Genomic DNA, 19,297 nt, shown 5'->3' with positions numbered 1-19,297 from the left:
CTAATTCAGGTGGGCGTCTGACCACATTTTGACACAAACATAAATTTTGCATTTGTTTCCAAGGGAGAATTATTTTTGTGGGTCAGTGTTGGTGTGTGTTCAGGTCAGCAGTTCCAAAATTGCTTTCAGAAAATACTAGATTTGAGGTTGGAAGATATGATTGATTTTGTTGTTCTCTGGCATTTTCAGATTTGAGGAAGAAGGTTGGTTTTTTTTTTTTTTTTAAAGATTTTATTTATTTATTCAAGGGAGGGAGAGAGAATATGAGCAAGGGGAAGGGACAGAGGGAGAGGGAGAAGCAGTTTCCCGGCTTGGCAGGAACCAGATGTGGCGCTCCATCCCAGGACCCTGAGATCATGACCTGAGTTGAGGGCAGAGGCTTAACTGAGTGAGCCACCCAGGTGCCTCTTGAGGAAGAAAGTTAAGTAGGAAGCAAAAACACGTTTATGGTTTTCCTAACATGAAATTAGAGCCATAGAATATTTAAGAGAGAGTGAGAGAGAACACATGTAGGGGTAGGCCTGCAGGATTGTATCTGTTAGTGTTTCATGGAAGCTGAACTGGAGGTCATTGTTCAAGTGCCTTACTTGTGCAGATGTAGAAACTGAGATCCAAACATGCCAGATGTTTACACACGTAATAGTTTCAGTTTCTTGAGCATCAGCTTCTCCATCTATAAACTAGGAAGAAGGCCTATCCTTACTGGGTAGCTGTAAAGAATAATAAAGCAATCTGTGTTAGGATATTGCAGAAACCAAAGAGAATTATATAGATGTTGCAATTATTATGCATAATGTGTTTTATTCTAATTGAAGTATGTAGAACCATGCTGGGATTCTCTCAAGGAAAAGTCACTAGTTGATTCTAATCAATGACTACATGTCATTCACAGTGTATGTAAAGAACCTTTTTTATGGCATTATGGTGAACTTTGAAAGTATATATAATCAAAAGAAAGAAAACTTTACAGTGTCCATAAGTCCATAATTCTACCACTCACATGATCACTATTAAAATTTTGTTATAAAGGCCTCTATTTTCTTGTTCATGCACATGTATTTTACAAAACTTGAGTTAAACTGTATATATTGCTTTGCCACTTGTTTTGTTTTACTTAACAGCATATCATGAACATTTTCCCATGTCAGTTAATATTTTATGCCATCATTCTGAATGACTGTAATATCCTATTATTGGGACAGAAGAACATTTATTTAACCAGACTCTTATTGGACTTAGGGAGCGTTTTCCCTCTATTTTTTGATACTATATATAATGCTGAAATAAGCATCTTTGCAACTGAATCTCATATATAGCAATTGTAATTCTCTGTTGACATTGGTTCTCTAAAAATTGGAGGTAAAGTTATATAGATGCTGCACTTAAGTGATTAATGTACTGGTATGAACTCACTCTGAAATGAGTATATAAATACAAAAATAAATGTTACCTATTTTTATACCCAGAAAATCTAACTTGGCGCATTTTGATCTAACACGTTTGAGGGTTGAGGGTACCTTCTCTGTCAGTTTGTTCATTGCCTCTGCCTCAAAGCATTACAGTTCTGATATTTCTGTTGCTTGGGGACTCCTGATTTCCTTTAGGTCAGGCTGTTTGCCATTCACATGTAACCTTGTGGATTTAGCTCCTCTCTCCCTTGCCCAAGAATTACCTATCCAGTTATGGCAAAGACTCTTCCTTTTATTAAAAAAGGTATATAATCGGACATGAGGGAGACCTTTCATTCTCTGAATTCTTAAAATCAGGCTTTCTTCAGTTAAATGGCATTTTAGGAGTATTTCTGATATAAAATTGGAAACTTTCAGATACCAGAAGGCATTGCTTATCTTTGTAAATACACATGTTCCAATTAAAATAGGTACTAAAATATTTTGGTGGCACTTCAAAACTCCCAATTTAGATTTAATTTAGATTAAAACACTTACTCTTTTTAATAAAGTTATAAAATTGATTATTAAAGTTGCCTATTGAAGATTAAAAGCAGTGGAACATTTATTTTCCTTAAAAAACAATTTAGTCTTCAATAAGTATGATTGTATTAATCAATTATGCTATTAAAATACAACTGCCATATTAAATCTGATTCATTTGTCATGACAGTTTCTATAATTATAGAAATTATACCTAGCTGCTTATATAGCTATAATCCTGCAATAAATATAAATAATTGTCTCTATTAATTCAGTTCGCAGTTACTGTCTATTAAATCCCCGGTTAAATGGCAATTTGGGAACCTTCATTTAAAATCCTCCTAAATCTTTGTTGTTCCGTCTGGCTGCCAAAGCCCCACAAACACACCTCCTACGGTTGATTCCAGAAACCAGTTTATGAATAAATAGTTTTTTTAAATGCAGATATTCAAAAGGTCCATTTAGATTTGAGGTTTACAGCTGTTAGGATAAAAATTGGGTAAACACATTTGGTGGACGGTACTGACGTGGAGGACAACACTTGATGTCCTGATGTTTTGGTTTGAAAAACAGTACATAAATTTCAATTTGATAAACTGCTTAAAACCCTCAATGTAAGCCCAAAGGACTAGAGCACATGGCTGATAACGGTTCTCAACTTGTGTTTCCATAGGTGTGGATGAGGTCACCATTGTCAACATTTTGACCAACCGCAGCAATGAACAGAGACAGGATATTGCCTTCGCCTACCAGAGAAGGACCAAAAAGGTATAAGCAATTCCTTATAGAATTTCATTTCCTTAGGCATTGCATTTTCTTTTTATGTATTCTGGCTTGTCCCGGCAAGAGCATTCTAGAACTCTTGGGTATCCAAGGTTTTCCTCTTACATCCTTGTAAGAGTCATCACTCATACTCATGATCCCTGGAGTGCTTGGAGCTCATCCATAAAGACCATACCCTCCTCCAGCCAGAGGGTGTGGAGGGAGCTCTGCTGGGAACATAAAGTTAGAAGGGACTGGGAACATCAACAATAGCAGGTATCGTTTCTAGAATGCTTACTCTGTGCCAGGCATGTAGTTCTGACATGTAGCAACTCACTTCATCTTTATGACTTCTGCTAGCTCTTGATAAGATGTTTCTAATTTAATCTTAGGACCCTGGCCTTTAGTTAGCATTGATCCTGATAGGCTCTCCTGACTCTTAAAAAAAAATACTTGAATTCTTAAGAGGTTTGCTGCAAATGGACTTAGTTAGTAGTTCATTTGGTCTACTAGGCTATCTTCAACATGCCATGCTCCCACTATTTAAAGAGTCTTTGTGTGCTTTTTCCCTTGCTTGTGCACTAGTGGTTAAGGAACAACCCAGCATTTGTTCGTCCTTTATTTTGTTGCAGTGTTAGGAAATTTTATTTTTAAAGGATGGGATGCTTTATTTTTAACTTCTTGCTATTAAAAGCTTTTGATTTATTCTTGGACAGTGCAGTAAGCGTGGCTTCCTGCAGCTTCTGTTTGACTTAATAGCTTTCACTCGTAGCCACAGTGGAGGTGAGCTGGAAAGATTCTGGAAAAGACATTTCTTTTCTTGGGGTTGACATGACCACCAGGGTTCTGAGAGTTGCAGGTCAAGCCCTGCTATGGCTCCCACCCCTACCTACTCAAACAGTTGGAAAGGACATAAATAGGGAAGAATCCAGCTTCTATCATCTTACGTGCATTAAAATTCTTTTTCCAACTAGACTTATATAATCTTTTGTAGTGAGGCATAGAGGGGAGTGTTTTATTTCTCCAGTTTCTAAAAGGATCTGGGACCTGGTAGGGCTGAGTTCCAGTTGGAGCAAAAGGCTCACTTCTTTGGATAGTGTGCTTATAGTTGCTCCTTCATTTGTCACTTACAGAGTGGGGTATTCGAACACACTTAGGTGTGTACACACATGTGTACACAGAAACACAAAAGCCTGGATCTCAATTTCAAATTAGATGGAGAACGAAGCTCTTACATACTCTGTTGGATGGAAGATATTACCAGAATCATGATAGTGTTCGTTGACCACACAGGCTTTGTTTGTGTTGGGGACTGCTTACTGTCCTACTGATTTTTCTTTTTCTTCTTCTTCTTCTTAAAGAAAGGGAGAGAGTGGAGAGGAGGGGCAGAAGGAGAGGGAAGGAGAGACTCATAAGCATGTTCCACACCTAGCACAGAGCCTGATGCAGGACACAATCTCAAGACCCTGAGATCATGACCTGAGGCAAAGTCAAAAATCCGAGGCTTAATCAACTGAGCCACCCAGGCACCCCTGTCCTACTGATTCTTGATGTCTCTCAGTCTTAGGCTAAGGAATATTGTCATCATGTATAGAAAGATACATAAATTACTTGAGATCATTTCTGAAGGAGATTTTGGAAGCAGAACATTAGTGTTTTGAATGAGTTGTTTGCATAATCAAGGAGAAAGCTCTGTGTAGAGAGTACATTGGGGTATGGACTGTGGCTGCCTCTGTCGTGAACCTTGAACAGCATAGGCAAAGCTAACAGGTGGAGAGGAACGGAGGAAGAGGATTGGTCTTATGTTTTTGCTTTTTTTTTTTTAAGGTTTTATTTATTTACCTGACAGACAGAGATCACAAGTAGGCAGAGAGACAAGTGGGGGGTGGGGGAAGCAGGCTCCCCGCTGAGCAGAGAGCCCAATGCGGGGCTCGATCCCAGGACCCTGAGATCATGATCCGAGCCGAAGACAAAGCTTTAACCCACTGAGCCACCCAGGCACCCCTGGTCTTGTGTTTTTTTCCACATTCTATCAGATGCCAAATTTTCCAGATAAGGAATAAATAATGTTTTATTTATCAAACATTTCTGGGATTTCTGTTATATGCAAAGCCCGGTCCTAGACATCATAAGAGACAGGAAGTTCAATGCCAATAGGAGTTTATAATAGAAGTGGAAGACATCAGTAGGCACCCAAATGCTATTTTAAGTTTGAGCAGAGAATGAATGAGTAGAGGGGTGTCAAGGGTAGGCTAAGTTTAGAATGACCTAACCTCAAATTTCCAAATTGGAAAATTGGTGCTATAATTGGAAGGTGTTGCTTTTCAAGCCCCTTTCTAAGTGCTGTGTGTTAGTAGGACACCAGGAATCAGAAGAGAGTAGGTGGTGGTAGACATGGGCCAGGTGATTTCCAAGGTTCATCTTAGTTCTCACTGCCTAGGAATGATCTGAGAAGATTATCCCAGACTGCACAACACCTCCTGGCACCTGCAGATACTTTTAGGAGCTAACCGTTATAGACGCCCTGGAGTGCTGCAGGCAAGCAGGAGAAAAAGAAGGGGAGAGAATAGGAAGGAAAATGTGAAAAGAAAGGAAAATAATTGCAATAGGAGAATTCAGGCATCACTCAGTGCTCATGATGTGTAGGAAGTTTAAGCACCAGTTTAAGTGGCTGTAAAATGACCCATTGCATTGGGGTATTTGTCTCCATACATGGGGGTTGAACTCAGACCTCTGACATAACAGTCTATGTTGAGACAGTGGAAACCTTAAAAAACAGTACAGAGCAGGGAAACCAAGGAGGTGAATGCGGGACTTCAGTCTCCCATTGTCTCTGGACGGAGACATGTTTGATGTGGACGGAGAGATGTTCTCGCAGTCTGGAATGAAGCATTTTGCTTACGAAAGCTTCATGATCCAACTTCCACCCATGGTGGGGCTTCTGGTTCCTCCAGAGACTTTTAGGAGGTGCAGTTGCACCAACATCTTTTACTCTAACCACCTTCTTAGTAGAGGCCTTGACCTTGGAAAGTGCCTTATCTTCCATGAGTGCTTATCACTTGCAAGTGTGCTATGAAGCACCCTCACACTCCTAGCTTTCTGAGGAATTGCATACTGCCCTGGTTTCTTTGTATTGACTGGGAGAAGATGGCTCAGTCAGCTTGGATGCTAAGGGATTTTTGTCAGAGCAAAGGCCGATCTTGTGGCTTTTGACATTGGAGTCTGTGGAAGGGAATGCGTTTGAGACAGTTGGGTCTGTGATCCCAGAGTGGACAAGGAATCATAATCCATTTTACAAACACATCCTGCTTTTGTTTTATTCACCAGTTTTAAAGGGAATATTGGTTACCAATCACATTTTCCATGTTCTTGCCTATTTTTCTGAAGGAACTTGCATCAGCGCTGAAATCAGCCTTGTCCGGCCACCTGGAGACAGTGATTTTGGGCCTATTAAAAACACCTGCTCAGTATGACGCTTCTGAGCTGAAAGCCTCCATGAAGGTAAACATGTGTGAGATGCAATCTCTGTCAAATCCGCCATTAATATTTGTGAATTACAGCTCTCTGGGTATAATTAGGTGATTTTCAGTTTTGTTGAATTCTCATTTGGTACCATTTTTTTTTTTCTAATGAACTGAAGCTATAAGTCTCAGGATTTGTACCAAAAATATTTCAATTACTCTTTTTAAGACTGTAAAGAAATTTCATGATGCTGGGAAGTCAGTTATCCAGCTGCTACTGCTTGGCACCTGGGCAATTGGAATACCATTTGGAAAAACTACTTCCTTGATTACACTTCCTCCTTAAAAAAAGATTTGTTGTGATATTAAGGCAAAAGTAAAACTCATAGCTTTTGTCAAGTGAAACTTGCAAATTCTGCCCATGTTCTCTTGGATATTTCTTCTTCTGACCTTCTTCTGTCATTCCCATTGTTTAATTCAAATTTGGGCAAATCAGGACATTACAGTACATATAAAGGGTGGTTTCAGGTTGTAATTAGTACCTGTGTTTTGTTCAAAGTATTATAGCACAGATTATCTCTTTTGTTTATTTTTTGTTTTTGTAAAGTTATTTGGAATTTTAGGTTACATTAGGCAGTAGAAATTCCAGGTTAGAAAATCCCTGAATTCTGTGTGTACCTAAAACATCAAGTATTATATAAATGTGATAGAGGCATAAGCATAAATACATTTTACAGGAAAACATAACCCTTTCTATAGTATGTGCCTGCAACACTTTGAGTAATCTGATACTGCCCTCTGCTGATAAAACTTGGTAAAGTCCCGAGTAGGGGGAAAAGCCGCAGTTTTCATTTTTTATTCGGAGTCCAGTTGCATTTTCTGTGATGCTCCTGTTTCTGAATTATGAAGAGACCAAGCTATAAGCCTGTCATCAGAGCTGATGTCACAGTTCATGTCATCTTTTTCCCCAGAGAGCACCTCGAGAGTGAGGCAGCTTCGCATACCAGGCATTTCCATCGCCCAGGACTTGATAGCTTAGGGCTGCTGCAAGATTTGTTGGGGAATCTCTTTCTTCCTTCAGTTTTTCAGCCTAACCCAAGCTCTGCTCAGTTTATTTGAGCAGATTGGCTCTGAGTTTCCCAAGTAGGTTATATTGCAGTGAAGGTAGATGATGAATGATGAAATGTCACCAACATTTAATGATCCTGCTTGATAAAAAGGACAGTCCTGAAAACCAAATCTTGGGTTTTCTGGAGCCATGGATGAGTTAGCCTCTCCTAGGTTTCTTCTGACCATCATCACTTCAGATCAGTTTATCTTACTTTCGTCAAAAATCTATTTAGTTGTGATGTGTGCAATTTTACTAGTATCTTTTACTCGGTGTTAGTGACTTGAAATGGACCTGCTGGAGCTGTCATTCACCACTGTAATCTCTGTAACTGGGCCCAATGAAAGGTGCTTTGACTACTGAATCTTTGACCTTGTGCCAGCTCTTCCATTAGCTGTCACAGTTGAGTACCCTTCTGAAATCCATAAAGCTCGAAGTGACGTTAACTGAACTACGCTTTTCAAAAAAAAAAAAAAAATCTGTTTTGACTTCTGGCAATACCAGTGGCACTACTGGCCATATGTTATGGTATAAGTTGCCCTTGTGATAGGACAATCTGTGGGAAGCACAGGCCAAGTTTTGGAAATTGCCAAGGTCACCTCTGAATACAGAGATAAAAATACTGTTAGAATCCCAACAGTGGTATATCAGCACTGGTATATCAGCAGTGAAAGAAAACATCTTATATCGCCACACGTGTTTTACATTTCAACAGTGTCAGGATATAGCATTTCTTCCAATGCAGTATCATTTTTAGACTATATTTCTATCATCTTAAGATTGAAAACCTGCCCCTAACATATTTGAAGGCACTTAGTCGCTCTGTAACATGTGTATAGAATGTTGTGTAGGCCTTTTGCTCAGGTAGGAAGAAAGTATGGCTGTGCCAGAACCTCTACATATCATGATTTAAAATTCTGAAAGAAGAGGCATTGGCTCATAGATTAGATTAAGAATAAAATTCAAAATTAACCATTAACCTGAGGTTTAGCTTATATTATACAAACCGCTTTTCAGGGGTGTATAAACTCTAATAAGTTTAATTAATAGCTGACACACTTTTCATGTGGATAAGTTTCTTATTGTATTAACACCTTATAATTGATTTACATTTTAAACAGTTGTAATTCTACTTAGTTCAAAGTAATATTTCCATATTCGGAAAGACAAGTATTAGAGAAGCCTGATTATTAAATCTTGACTTTGATCATGAAGCCAGCTTTGAAATACATGTTTCATTGAGGCCTTTCAAGCTTTCTGGCACGTTCAAAAGTGTATATATTAAATTTGAATACATCACCCATCGAATTCTTCTTCCTTAATAAAGTGTTGGTGTCTAGGTTTATTTGGCAGTTCATTATTTCCTTTTGCTTCCCTAAAATGCCTGAAGAGTGCATAGTAATCAAGCAAAAATGGAAGTACAAGGATAAAATTTTTAACATTAACCCAATTTTACATTTCAAAGAGGTAAAGCTAAAAATTTTATCTTATCTGTACATTTCCCTGGTAAAAGACTTATTCCATTCCAGTGATGCTGACTGCAAATGACAACAAACTCTCTATATTCCCTTACTTTATATCACTGAGCAGAATTGTTTAGTAAAGAAAATTTTCCCATCTATTAAAATAATTTGAAAAATAGAGAAAAAATAGGAGGAAGAAAAAGTTACTCATTCTGTAAACCCATTACCAAAAGGCAACTGTATTGACATAGTTGAGCTCAGATGTATCACTTATATCATCTTTTATTCTTGTGAAGCCTTTTTTTAAGAAATAGAAAATAACATTACATTGTGCTGTGGAATACAGGACAGATCCTCCCACTAAGAATATGGAAAGGAGCTTGCTAACTGACCCAATCCAAGTTTGCAGTTTCCTGATTGAGATCAGAGAAGTACACTAATGGCTAAGAGGATTTTCCCTGCTGATGTCTTTTGCCTGGTTCACAGGGACTGGGGACTGATGAGGACTCCCTCATTGAGATCATCTGCTCAAGGACCAACCAAGAGCTTCAGGAAATTAACAGAGTCTACAAGGAAAGTGAGTAGCCCTAGTTCTTTGATGCAGCTTCTCAGCCCAATGTCTGTAACCTCATCATGGCTCCCTGGATAGTGTTGGGGGCAGGATGCCTGGATTACCTATGCAGAAGTGCTGTCTGGACCATCCAGGGGTTTGCCATGGTCCAAGTCCCTCCACCTTCTTGGGGCCTGTGTTGGTAATTACATTCCACTAGACCGTCTATAAAAGGATAGGCAGGAGGGGAAAGAGAGAATCAAAAAGAATTTTTTTGTAAAGGGTCTGATGGGAGGCATAGAAAGCATGTACTTGGATTTAATGTACTGGGTGCTTCCCACTCTCTGCTTAAGAGGTTCCCTGCTCTGGATTGTGGATAATTATTGCAAGAGGCATGTGGCTGTATGTGCACCAAGCACTAGAGGAGGCTATGGGTAGAATCAATGATGCAGCTTACATGTGTAGCTGTTACTAGGTTTCAATGTAGAAGCTATTTTGAATAATAAAATACAGATTCATTCAAAAGTACTCTCTAGTTCTTACTAATTTTGCCATTGTGCATTTTCTCGTTCAGTGGATAACAAAGCACAGTTGGGGTGTGTGTGTGTCTGTGTATGTGTAGCCTTCCAAATTTTTTCATTTTGAAAGTGAGTTTTCACAGTTAAGTTTGGGAAACAGTATTCTAGCTATGAAAGAGGTCACTGATCAAAGGTGAGCTTGAGGATGCCTGATTTGATCTAGCTCTATCTCCTGTCACTGATAATAACATTTGGCTCTGATTTTATGAGGCTAAAAATCATAAAATAAATCATGGACCATCTGCCCTCATTTGGGTGGATATGTCCATGCTGCCACAGCTGTTTCTGCTTCTCAGAGGCGTAGTGCAGCAGGGGTGGTTGGGGGGGTGGTGGCTGGCTGCATAGGCAGGAAGCATAAAGCCAGATGTGTTGTTTTCCAAGTGTACAAGACTGATCTGGAGAAGGACATCGTTTCTGACACATCTGGTGACTTCCGCAAGCTGATGGTTGCCCTTGCAAAGGTTTGTTTCCGGTTTATTCCTTTGTCCTTGTTTCCTCCCAATTAAGGTCCTGTACCTCATTTTATACCTGGCATCGAATTAGCTCAATCCTCTGTGCCTGCATCAGAATCTCCAGCTGCATTTCTGACAGGGGGTTTGCACTGTCACTGCAGAGTTGTCATTTTTGTATAATAGGATTTCTTATCCTGGGAAACCGCACGGTCAAGTGGACTTCAGGGCCAGAGGAGGAATAGGCAGCTCTGAAGTCCTGGCCTGGATTATGTGCCAACCCTTACCGCATGACTTGGGGAAGGTCACTTTGCCTCTGTCAGTGGCCACATAGGACCCAGTGGGAAGGGATCCTCTTGTTTTTCTTTCATTCTCTCTGCTCTCACTTCTTCTGAGAGGGTTTGCCTAGGTAGTCCTTTGCCTGGAGAGGGGATCTTTGTTTGCTAATGCTAACACAGAAACCCGAATGAAAGGCATTTCCCTTCTGAGTCCTGAGTCCTGACCAGTGTGCAGTTCAAGACCTCTGTGCTAGAGGAAGGAAGAGAAAAATATTTTCTTCAAGAACCTCAGTGACAAATGATTGATTGGTAATGCTGTCTCCTGCCTGCTCACATACCTGTTACTGTAGCAACTCCGTACAGCCTTCCCCGCCAGTTCCTCACCCTGCATCCCACCAACCACCCATCTTCCTGGAGTCCACTTTCAGTAATTCACTCCCTTGATCAAAGCCCGTTTCTGCCACCAAATCAGAACTTTTACTGCCTTGAGAACTTCCCTAGACCTTGTCCCTTCCTCACTTCATCTTCCCTCAAGGATTCCTTCCTGCTTATTACCTTCTGCTCTATCTGCCCTGTGGCGTGCTCAGCCTCTCTCTGTACTGTTCCCGCTGTGGGGAATGGCTTCCTCCTCCTCCCCTTTACCAGCCTCATTGACTCAGGCCTCAGTGTGCACCTCAACCCTACACCGTTGTCCACAGACTTTGCTGACAGTAATGACAGATCTCTCCCTTCTTCTGCATTTTATGTCTGCATAAGCCATGGATCACTGTGTTTTTTACCTTTTGTTCATGCTTATTTTTCCATCTGGATGGTAAGCTCTCTGAGGGAAGGAATTAAACATCATTAGTGCTTTTTTTGAAGGTAGAGGGAATTCTAGAAAGTGCTTGTCCCAGGAGGGTGTCCCCCTACCCCCACTTCACTACCTCAGTTATTTACTAATCTTTGGTCTTATCTAGACTTGAAAGTGAAGAAAAATTTTAAATGTGTGTGTGTGTACCATAAGTTAAATAATGGTTTTCATGAGTTGGAGAGAAGAATGAAATTTTCAACATTAAAATACACAAAGAAACCTATTTGATGTTCTTTTGTTTTCTTCTGTAGGGTAGAAGAGCAGAGGATGGCTCTGTCATTGATTATGAACTGATTGACCAAGATGCCCGGGTAAGTGTCAAGGTTCTTGTTTGAGTTTCTGTTTTCTAGCAGGTCTCTAGATAGTCTATACAGTAGTTATCGATCCTCTGTAACAATTTACCTCCAAACTGAGTGGCTTAAAACAAAAACACATACATCTCTCAGTTTCTGTGGGGTGTGGCTTACCTGGGTGGTTCTACCTCAGGACTTCTTATGAGGCTAGGGTCAAAATATTGACCAGAGCTGCATGTTCTGAGAGCCTGACAGCTTCAAGAGGATCACCCAGCCATGTGAATGTTGGAAGGAGGCCTTGTATTTCTCTGCCTGTGCTTTTCTAAGGGCTTGCTTGAGCGTCCTTGTAACATGGCAGCTGGCTTTCCCAAGTGAGTGAGCCAAGAGAGAAAGCAAGGAGGAAGCCAAATGCTTGTTATCATCTAATTTCAGGAATCACAGTGTCACCTTTTTTTTTTTTTTAAGATTTTATTTATTTATTTGACAGAGAGAGAGCGTGCAAGAGGGGGAGCAGCAGGCAGAGGGAGAGGGAGAAGCAGGCTCACTGCTAAGCGGGGAGCCTGATGTGGGACTCAATCCCAGAACCCTGGGGTTATGACCTTAGTCAAAGGCAGACCCTTAATGACTGAGCCACCCAGTTGTCCCTCACAGTGTCACTTCTGTCATACTCTTAGAAGTGAGTCACTATGGTGTAGCCTATAGTCAGTTCAAAAGGAAGCAGGTGCCATTTTTGGAAGGGAGAAATGTCAAAGAACTCGTGGGCTTCATTTTCACTTTCTGGGAATAGTAGTTATTTTAAGATAATCCCTCTTGATGCTGTTGTTAATTACGGGACCAATACCTGACTCATGTGCTTATTTAGGCTTTACTTGTATGGAAGTACCAGATTCTGCAGGGTGTGATAAGACTGTGTGCACTCTTGTGCATTTGCTACAAATAAACACCAATAAACAACATGGCAGAGTGGAAGAAGACACGATATGCCCTTTGTGGTGAGGGAAAAGGGGAAGAGTAAGGGAGATCCTACTTTTCTGGTTGAATAGCACTTCTGCTGGTTATAGTGCCATAATCACTAAGAACTGTTTGTTAAGCTAATTCAGATCACTATGAACTATATACCTTTCCCAAACAGTTGTCAACTATCTCAAGGCATTTTATAAGAGTTTCAGAACAAAATTAATTTAAATTTATTTTGGTTTTAAAATTCAGTATGTTCTGAGGTACCTGGATGGCTCAGTGGGTTAAGTGTTCAACTCTTGGTTTCAGCTAAGGTCATGGTCTCAGGTCATGGGATCGAGCCACAATTTGAGCTCCATGCTTGGCACAGAGTCTGCTTGACATTCTCTCTCTCCCTCCCTTCTGCTCCTCTCTTTCCCACTCTCCCTCAATAAATAAATAAAATATTTAAAAACTGAAATGAAATTCATTATGTTTCACAGCACCTTTAACAGGAGGTAGAGAAATGTTTTAAATAAAGTAATATTAGTTAGGTTTCACAACTTCTAGATAATGGGTGTTCACTGAACGAATATCTTATCCTCGTGTAAGTCTTTCTCCTTCCCTCCTTGCCATTCGTAGCATTCTTAGCACTTGTAGCTCCTAAATTTTCCAGAAACTAAAAATTAGACTTCCTGAGTCTCTAAGAAATGTGGGTGTGGATACCTGATCTGTAGCTGTCTTCGACAGACAACCATTAGCTTATTTGCTATCAAAAGTACCAAAGGAAGGAGGGCTGGATGTGCTTGTTCTTCTGCATAGGAATAGAAGTGCTTGGTTCTTCCTTTGTCAATCAAGGAAGTAGATGTGTACAGCATACACCTCACAAACAATCTAGTCTCATGCTGTGTTTGCTTCTAAGGAAGACTGCTCTTAATTAAGACTTTTGACTTAAATACAACATATTTGCCTATGTCTTCAGCACAGTCATCCTTCTCATTTGGCATTGAGTTTTTGAGTTTCTTTGCATGATATTTTTTACGACCTTACCCTGGATGTGTAGTCAGCTTTCTTGGTTGGTTGTGCTTGTAGGATCTCTACGATGCCGGAGTGAAGAGGAAAGGTACTGATGTACCTAAGTGGATCAGCATCATGACTGAGCGGAGTGTGTGTCATCTCCAGAAAGGTGGGTTCTGTACTGAAGAAGTCTTCAAGCCTATGGATGGTCCCCTCAGCCCAGCTTGCTGGTTATCTGTGTTGGGGCATGGGTCTGCCAGAACAAAGTTCACTCTCTACTTTGTGCCTCATAATCTTATCCATTTTTCCATCACCAGATCCATTTTCCCTTCTCTTCCATTTTGGATCCTACTTTCTCCTAAATATTTTCCATATTTGATGCTTTAGCTGCTCCTTCTTGTCCAGGATCATTTTATCTTGCCATATTTGTTGAAGTAATGGACTTTCCTGGGCTCTGTGTACTGTTTCTCACTGCTTCCAAACAGAATAGTTTCCACTCAGAGTTAAAGATGGTCAAAATATGTGGCCCAGGCAGTGCCATTCAGGACCGATGCAGTACAGCTGTCCCAAGCCAGCCAGTGCCGTGTCAGCTCTGGTCCACCATGACAACCTCTAACACTCTAAGATGCTGTGATCATCCTCATTTGCTTATTTATTTTTACCATGGTGCATAAGCATGTGAGTGATCACTGACAGCTTTGATTAGTGGCTCTTATTATAATTACTTTTTGCTTTTTCTCAGTATTTGATAGGTACAAGAGCTACAGCCCTTATGACATGTTGGAGAGCATCAAGAAGGAGGTCAAAGGAGACCTGGAAAATGCTTTCCTAAACCTGGGTAAGCAAGTGTGCCTCCCCTGCCACCCCGGCCCATTGCTAGTGGACATGAGCTTTCAGGAAATTGTGCCACAGTGGAAGTGACCAGTGGCCATCCTGTTCATTCAAGTGCTTTTGGGACAGGTGGTTGCTTTACCTGATTTGGGTTGTTGTATAATCTTCACTGTATAAATGTAAGATACAAAACTAAGGAGGGCTTGAAGCTGGTAGAGTGAGGAATTGCCCAGGAAGAAAAAGATGACAAGAAAAAGGGCTCTGTCAGGGATACTCACATTTCCACATTGGTTTTTGCAGCCCTCAGGGTCCCCACGTTTAAAATGGCGGTGGAGCTGACTTTCAGAGGACCCCAGTTTTCCCTTAGTTTTTCCCCTTTTGCAGCCCATTCCTGTTATGTTAGATCATCTTGTTTGCACCCCAACGTCTGGGCCTCCGCCCTCACTGGTGAAGAAAGGAGCAGCTGACCCCTTTTCTTCTTTCCACAGTCCAGTGCATTCAGAATAAGCCCCTGTATTTTGCTGACCGGCTGTACGACTCTATGAAGGTAAGGGGAGTTAGCTGAGAGGTCCATGTTTACACGCTAGGCTTTTCTTCTCTTGTGCCCCCAAACTAAGTCTTCTTGACTAGTGGATAGTGGAGGGTCCCCACTGTCCAGGTGTAGGAATGTACTGGTCAGCCATGATTGTGTCTGACGGGTGAGAAGACTACAAGTCCGTCTTCTCTCTCTCTGTCTCTCGACTACTTGAATATGTGTTTGTGTGCAGGTAGAAAATAAAATACCAGATGGTAATCATGTCTGATTCCTGCTTAAATTTCTCAGGGATTGCCTTCCATTACCCCAGAGTAAAGACAGGCAAGGAAAGGAGGGATTACCAAGCAGTCACCTGCCCTAGACATTGTGCTACTTATTTCATCTGAAATCATTACCAAAAAGCCCTTGTGGCTTGTGTTATTTTCTTTATAGATCAGGAGACTGGAGCTCAGAAAGCTTCAACTAGCTTGATGTTACATAGCCACATTGGAACTTGGGTCTGTCTGACTCTGAAGGCAGCCCTACCGCTATCTCTTGAATGGACTGTATCTTCCCACAATCCCGGCCCATATTCTATGCCTCAAATGTCCCTTGTGATTTCTGGTTTCCTGGCCCTTCTTCCTGGACCACCCCTTGTCCACTCCCATCTCCTTCTCCCATCTCCCTCAGATTCTCTGTCAGCTAGCACCTGTTCCTTGGTGCCTCTGGTCTGAGACTCTTGAGAGTAAACTCAGTTGTCTTTACTGTTTATACCGTTCAAAATGGCACAAAGCGGTATTTTTTTTTTTTTTAAGCCCTGTGAGCCAGGGACTGTTTGTTACATATGGAAACCCGCACACTTCTTAAACTGAGCCGTGCTATAGTTAGGGCTCCTACAAGTTTATTGGGTGAACATAGTAGGGCTTTATGCTGATTTCATCCTAGTGTGTTTGGAATTCCAAGATGCTCATCTTCCTTTCTCCCTCCCTCCCTTTCTCCCTTTCTTTCTTTCTTTCATTTTTTATTTTTTTAGAGAGGGAGTGAGGGAGGGGCAGAGGGAGACAGAGAATCTCGAGCATGCTCCATGCCCAGTGTGGAGCCCAACTCAGGGTTCAGTTTTATGACCCCTGCGATCTTGAGGTCAGCTGAAATCAAGAGTCAGATGCTCAACCAACATAGCCACTCAGGCATCCCAAATATCATTTTTCTTTTTTTTTTTTTTTTTTTTTTTTTTTTTTTTTTTTTTTAAGATTTTATTTATTTATTTGACAGAGAGAAATTACAAGTACACTGAGAGGCAGGCAGAGAGAGAAAGAAGGAAGCAGGCTCCCTGCTGAGCAGAGAGCCCGATGCAGGACTCGATCCCAGGACCCTGAGATCATGACCTGAGCCGAAGGCAGCGGCCCAACCCACTGAGCCACCCAGGCGCCCCCCAAATATCATTTTTCTTAAAGAAATAGTTTCATCATTACCTTTGCAGCTTCTTAGAGGGCAGCATTAAGAACTCAGATGAGTTCCATATATAAGAAAACTTATTGGATTAACATTGTCAGTGAATTGTAACTTGGAACATCAACTTGACTTTCAGGGCAAGGGGACTCGTGATAAAGTTCTGATAAGAATCATGGTCTCTCGCAGTGAAGTGGACATGTTGAAAATTAGGTCTGAATTCAAGAGAAAGTATGGCAAGTCCCTGTATTACTACATCCAGGTAAGCCCTACGGTGATGCGTTGGCCCTGCCAGGCCATCCAGAAGGCCCTGGCTCCGTGGGCCGGGGGCCTGTCAGAATGATGACAAGGGTGGTGGTTTTCTCATTCATTGGCAAGAGATGCTGGTCATCAGATACCAAGGGTTTATTTTGAAAGTGCCATTTGTGACTTGTCCTAGAATCTTCCAGAGACAATCAAAGATCTTATACTTCCCACATCTACTATTCTATAGCGATAATTGGTGTTCATGGCAATAATCATGTAAGACTTGCTGAAGAGCTAGACATTCTGAAGAGCCTGAGATCAATTAAATTTTACATTTTTATTATGCAGTTCACCCTCGCTCAACACAGGTTTGAACTTCACTGATTGACTTAACGATTTTCTTTTGATAAATACAGTGTAGTACTATAAATGTATTTCCCTTCTGATCTTAATAATATTTCCTTTTATCCTCCGTACTCTATCATAAGAATATAGTATATAATACATATAACAGACAAAATATGTGGTAATCAACTGTTTATGTTATTGGTAAAGCTTCTGGTTAACGCTTATTAGTAGTGAAGTTTTTGGGGTGTCAGAAATTTTATGTGGATTTTTGTCAGGATGGAACAGAGACATGGGTTGGCACCCCTCAGCCTTCCATTGTTAAACAGTCGACTATTTCCATTTTTTCAAAGTCCTCTGTGACAAGCCTGGCAATGTTTAGTTACTCAGAACTTCCATCTCTTTCATCAATTTAGTCTCTGTTTGGAGAGACGAAGCCTTTGAATGCAAGGAGGGGCTGCTCACAGTGGCCCCCCAGCTGGGTATTTCAGACAGACATTGCAGCCCCTCTTTTCCAAAAGACCCTGAAAATTTCAAAGGCATGTCAGTGGTTACCAGGGATGAATTTTGAGGTGGGTTTGGTATACCCAGGTTTTTTAGGGCACACATTTCTTCACTTCACTAGCTTATTCCCGCATGACCTTAAGAATCCCAGAAACAGCATCGTGAGGTGGGAGAGGCCCTTGTTTTCTCTGAAAGTGTTAGGGGAGGTGAGAAAAATGGTGGTGCTTGCAGGACCTTACTGCAGGAAGGGCAGGCCGGCTTGTGTGGGCCTGATTCCTTGCCGCGTGAATCCCTAGTACCTCACCTTCTCTCTTATGGTCATGGCACTAGAAGGTCTCCCCGGGCCAGACTCTCCGAGGGCCTGCTGTTGATGGCTGAGGTCTTGTGGCTAGGCAGGTCCCGCCGAGCATTCTCTTGCTATTCCTAGGGAAGGCTCTATGTGCATCAAGCCTGTTCTATGCTAGTCGCAGAGTGGGGGTCCTTGCTTTGATTACTGATTTTCTTTTTTCTCCTTGGCCATTTGTAGCAAGACACGAAGGGCGACTACCAGAAAGCGCTGCTGTACCTGTGTGGTGGGGATGACTGAGGCCCACGACGGTTAAGCATCCAGGAGTGGTGCTCCTTTGTTTCCAGCTAACAATTCTAGAAAGTAGCTTATGACTAATAGTCCCCTTGCGCCCGTCCCTGCAGGGATGGCGTATCACCCGCTCCCCATCCTTATTGCAGTTGCCTAAGCATTGCCTGCCTCTCATGTCTAGTCTCTCCTTTTAGCCAAAGAAATGAACATTCCAAGGAGTTGGAAGTGAAATCTATGATGTGAAACACTTTGCCTCTTGTGTACTGTGTCATAAACAGATGAATAAACTGAATTTTTACTTTATAAACAAGTACTTTGTTGACCTTGCTTTCAACTTAATTGTTAAAATCAAACAAGCTTAAAAAATAAAATAATCCCACCCCCTTATGGACATTGGGGAGGGTATGTGCTTTGGTGAGTGCTGTGAAGTATGTAAACCTGGTGATTCACAGACCTGTACCCCTGGGGATAAAAATATATATTTATAAAAAAATAAAAAATTAAAAGTAAAAAAAAAAAAAGATAAAAAATAAAATAAATGAAATTCAAAAAATAAATAAATAAAATAAAAAGTAGAAATCAAACATGTGTAAGGGCTATATTGTTCAGCTGGTGTAAAGCTGTCCCCTGGAGGAATAAAGCTCTAGAACTCAGCTGTCTGATATGGTAGCCTCTATCCAGATGTGGCTGTTTACATTTAAATTAATGTAAATGAAATAAAATTAAAAATTCAGTTCCTCAGTCACACTCCACATTTCAAATGCTTGATATCCACATGTGGTTAGCAGCCAGTGTATTGGACAGCACAGGCACAGAACATTTCCATTATACCAGAAAGTTCTCTTGCACAGCTCTTTGTGCCCAGGGGATGATAGTACGCATGGGGGGAAACTCACATCTACTCATCTTTCTACAGGTAAATTTGGTGAAAACCAGCATCAGTGGTGGCCTCAAACTGGGAAGAGGAGTGGGGTGGCATGGTGGGCTCTAGCAAATATTGCAGATATATCTGTAAGCCATTAGCCTTAGAGAAACAAATAACGTTCCGGCCCAACTTCAAGGACACACCTGCCGGTGAGTCAGACTACAGTATTCTTGTAAGGAGGTGTAACAAAAGTGGATTGGGGCACAGAGAAGAAAGTGATTGCTTTTGGG

At 41.2% G+C, this 19,297-nt stretch overlaps 1 protein-coding gene across 3 annotated transcripts in view; it reads left to right on the top strand.

Annotated features, from left to right (window-relative positions):
• Positions 1-18,448, top strand: part of ANXA2 (annexin A2) — a 44,660-nt gene extending 26,212 nt beyond the window's left edge. For 2 of the 3 annotated variants that reach the window (XM_059180668.1, XM_059180669.1), the window contains exons 4-11: positions 2,605-2,699; positions 6,081-6,194; positions 9,212-9,302; positions 10,235-10,314; positions 11,682-11,741; positions 13,752-13,845; positions 14,419-14,514; positions 14,996-16,231. In XM_059180668.1, the coding sequence (XP_059036651.1) occupies positions 2,605-2,699; positions 6,081-6,194; positions 9,212-9,302; positions 10,235-10,314; positions 11,682-11,741; positions 13,752-13,845; positions 14,419-14,514; positions 14,996-15,072 (707 nt within the window). In that variant the 3' untranslated portion in view covers positions 15,073-16,231. Of the gene's footprint in view, positions 1-2,604; positions 2,700-6,080; positions 6,195-9,211; positions 9,303-10,234; positions 10,315-11,681; positions 11,742-13,751; positions 13,846-14,418; positions 14,515-14,995; positions 16,232-16,609; positions 16,733-18,091 lie in introns of those variants that run through there. The other variant, XM_059180670.1, reaches the window with a different exon arrangement.
• The last annotated feature ends 849 nt before the right edge of the window (positions 18,449-19,297 follow it).

The sequence above is a fragment of the Mustela lutreola genome, chromosome 7 (assembly GCF_030435805.1).
Source record: "Mustela lutreola isolate mMusLut2 chromosome 7, mMusLut2.pri, whole genome shotgun sequence".
NCBI classification, from domain to species: Eukaryota; Metazoa; Chordata; class Mammalia; order Carnivora; family Mustelidae; genus Mustela; species Mustela lutreola.
Note: the sequence above shows the minus strand (reverse complement) of the source record. Positions and strands in the feature narration are given on the sequence as shown.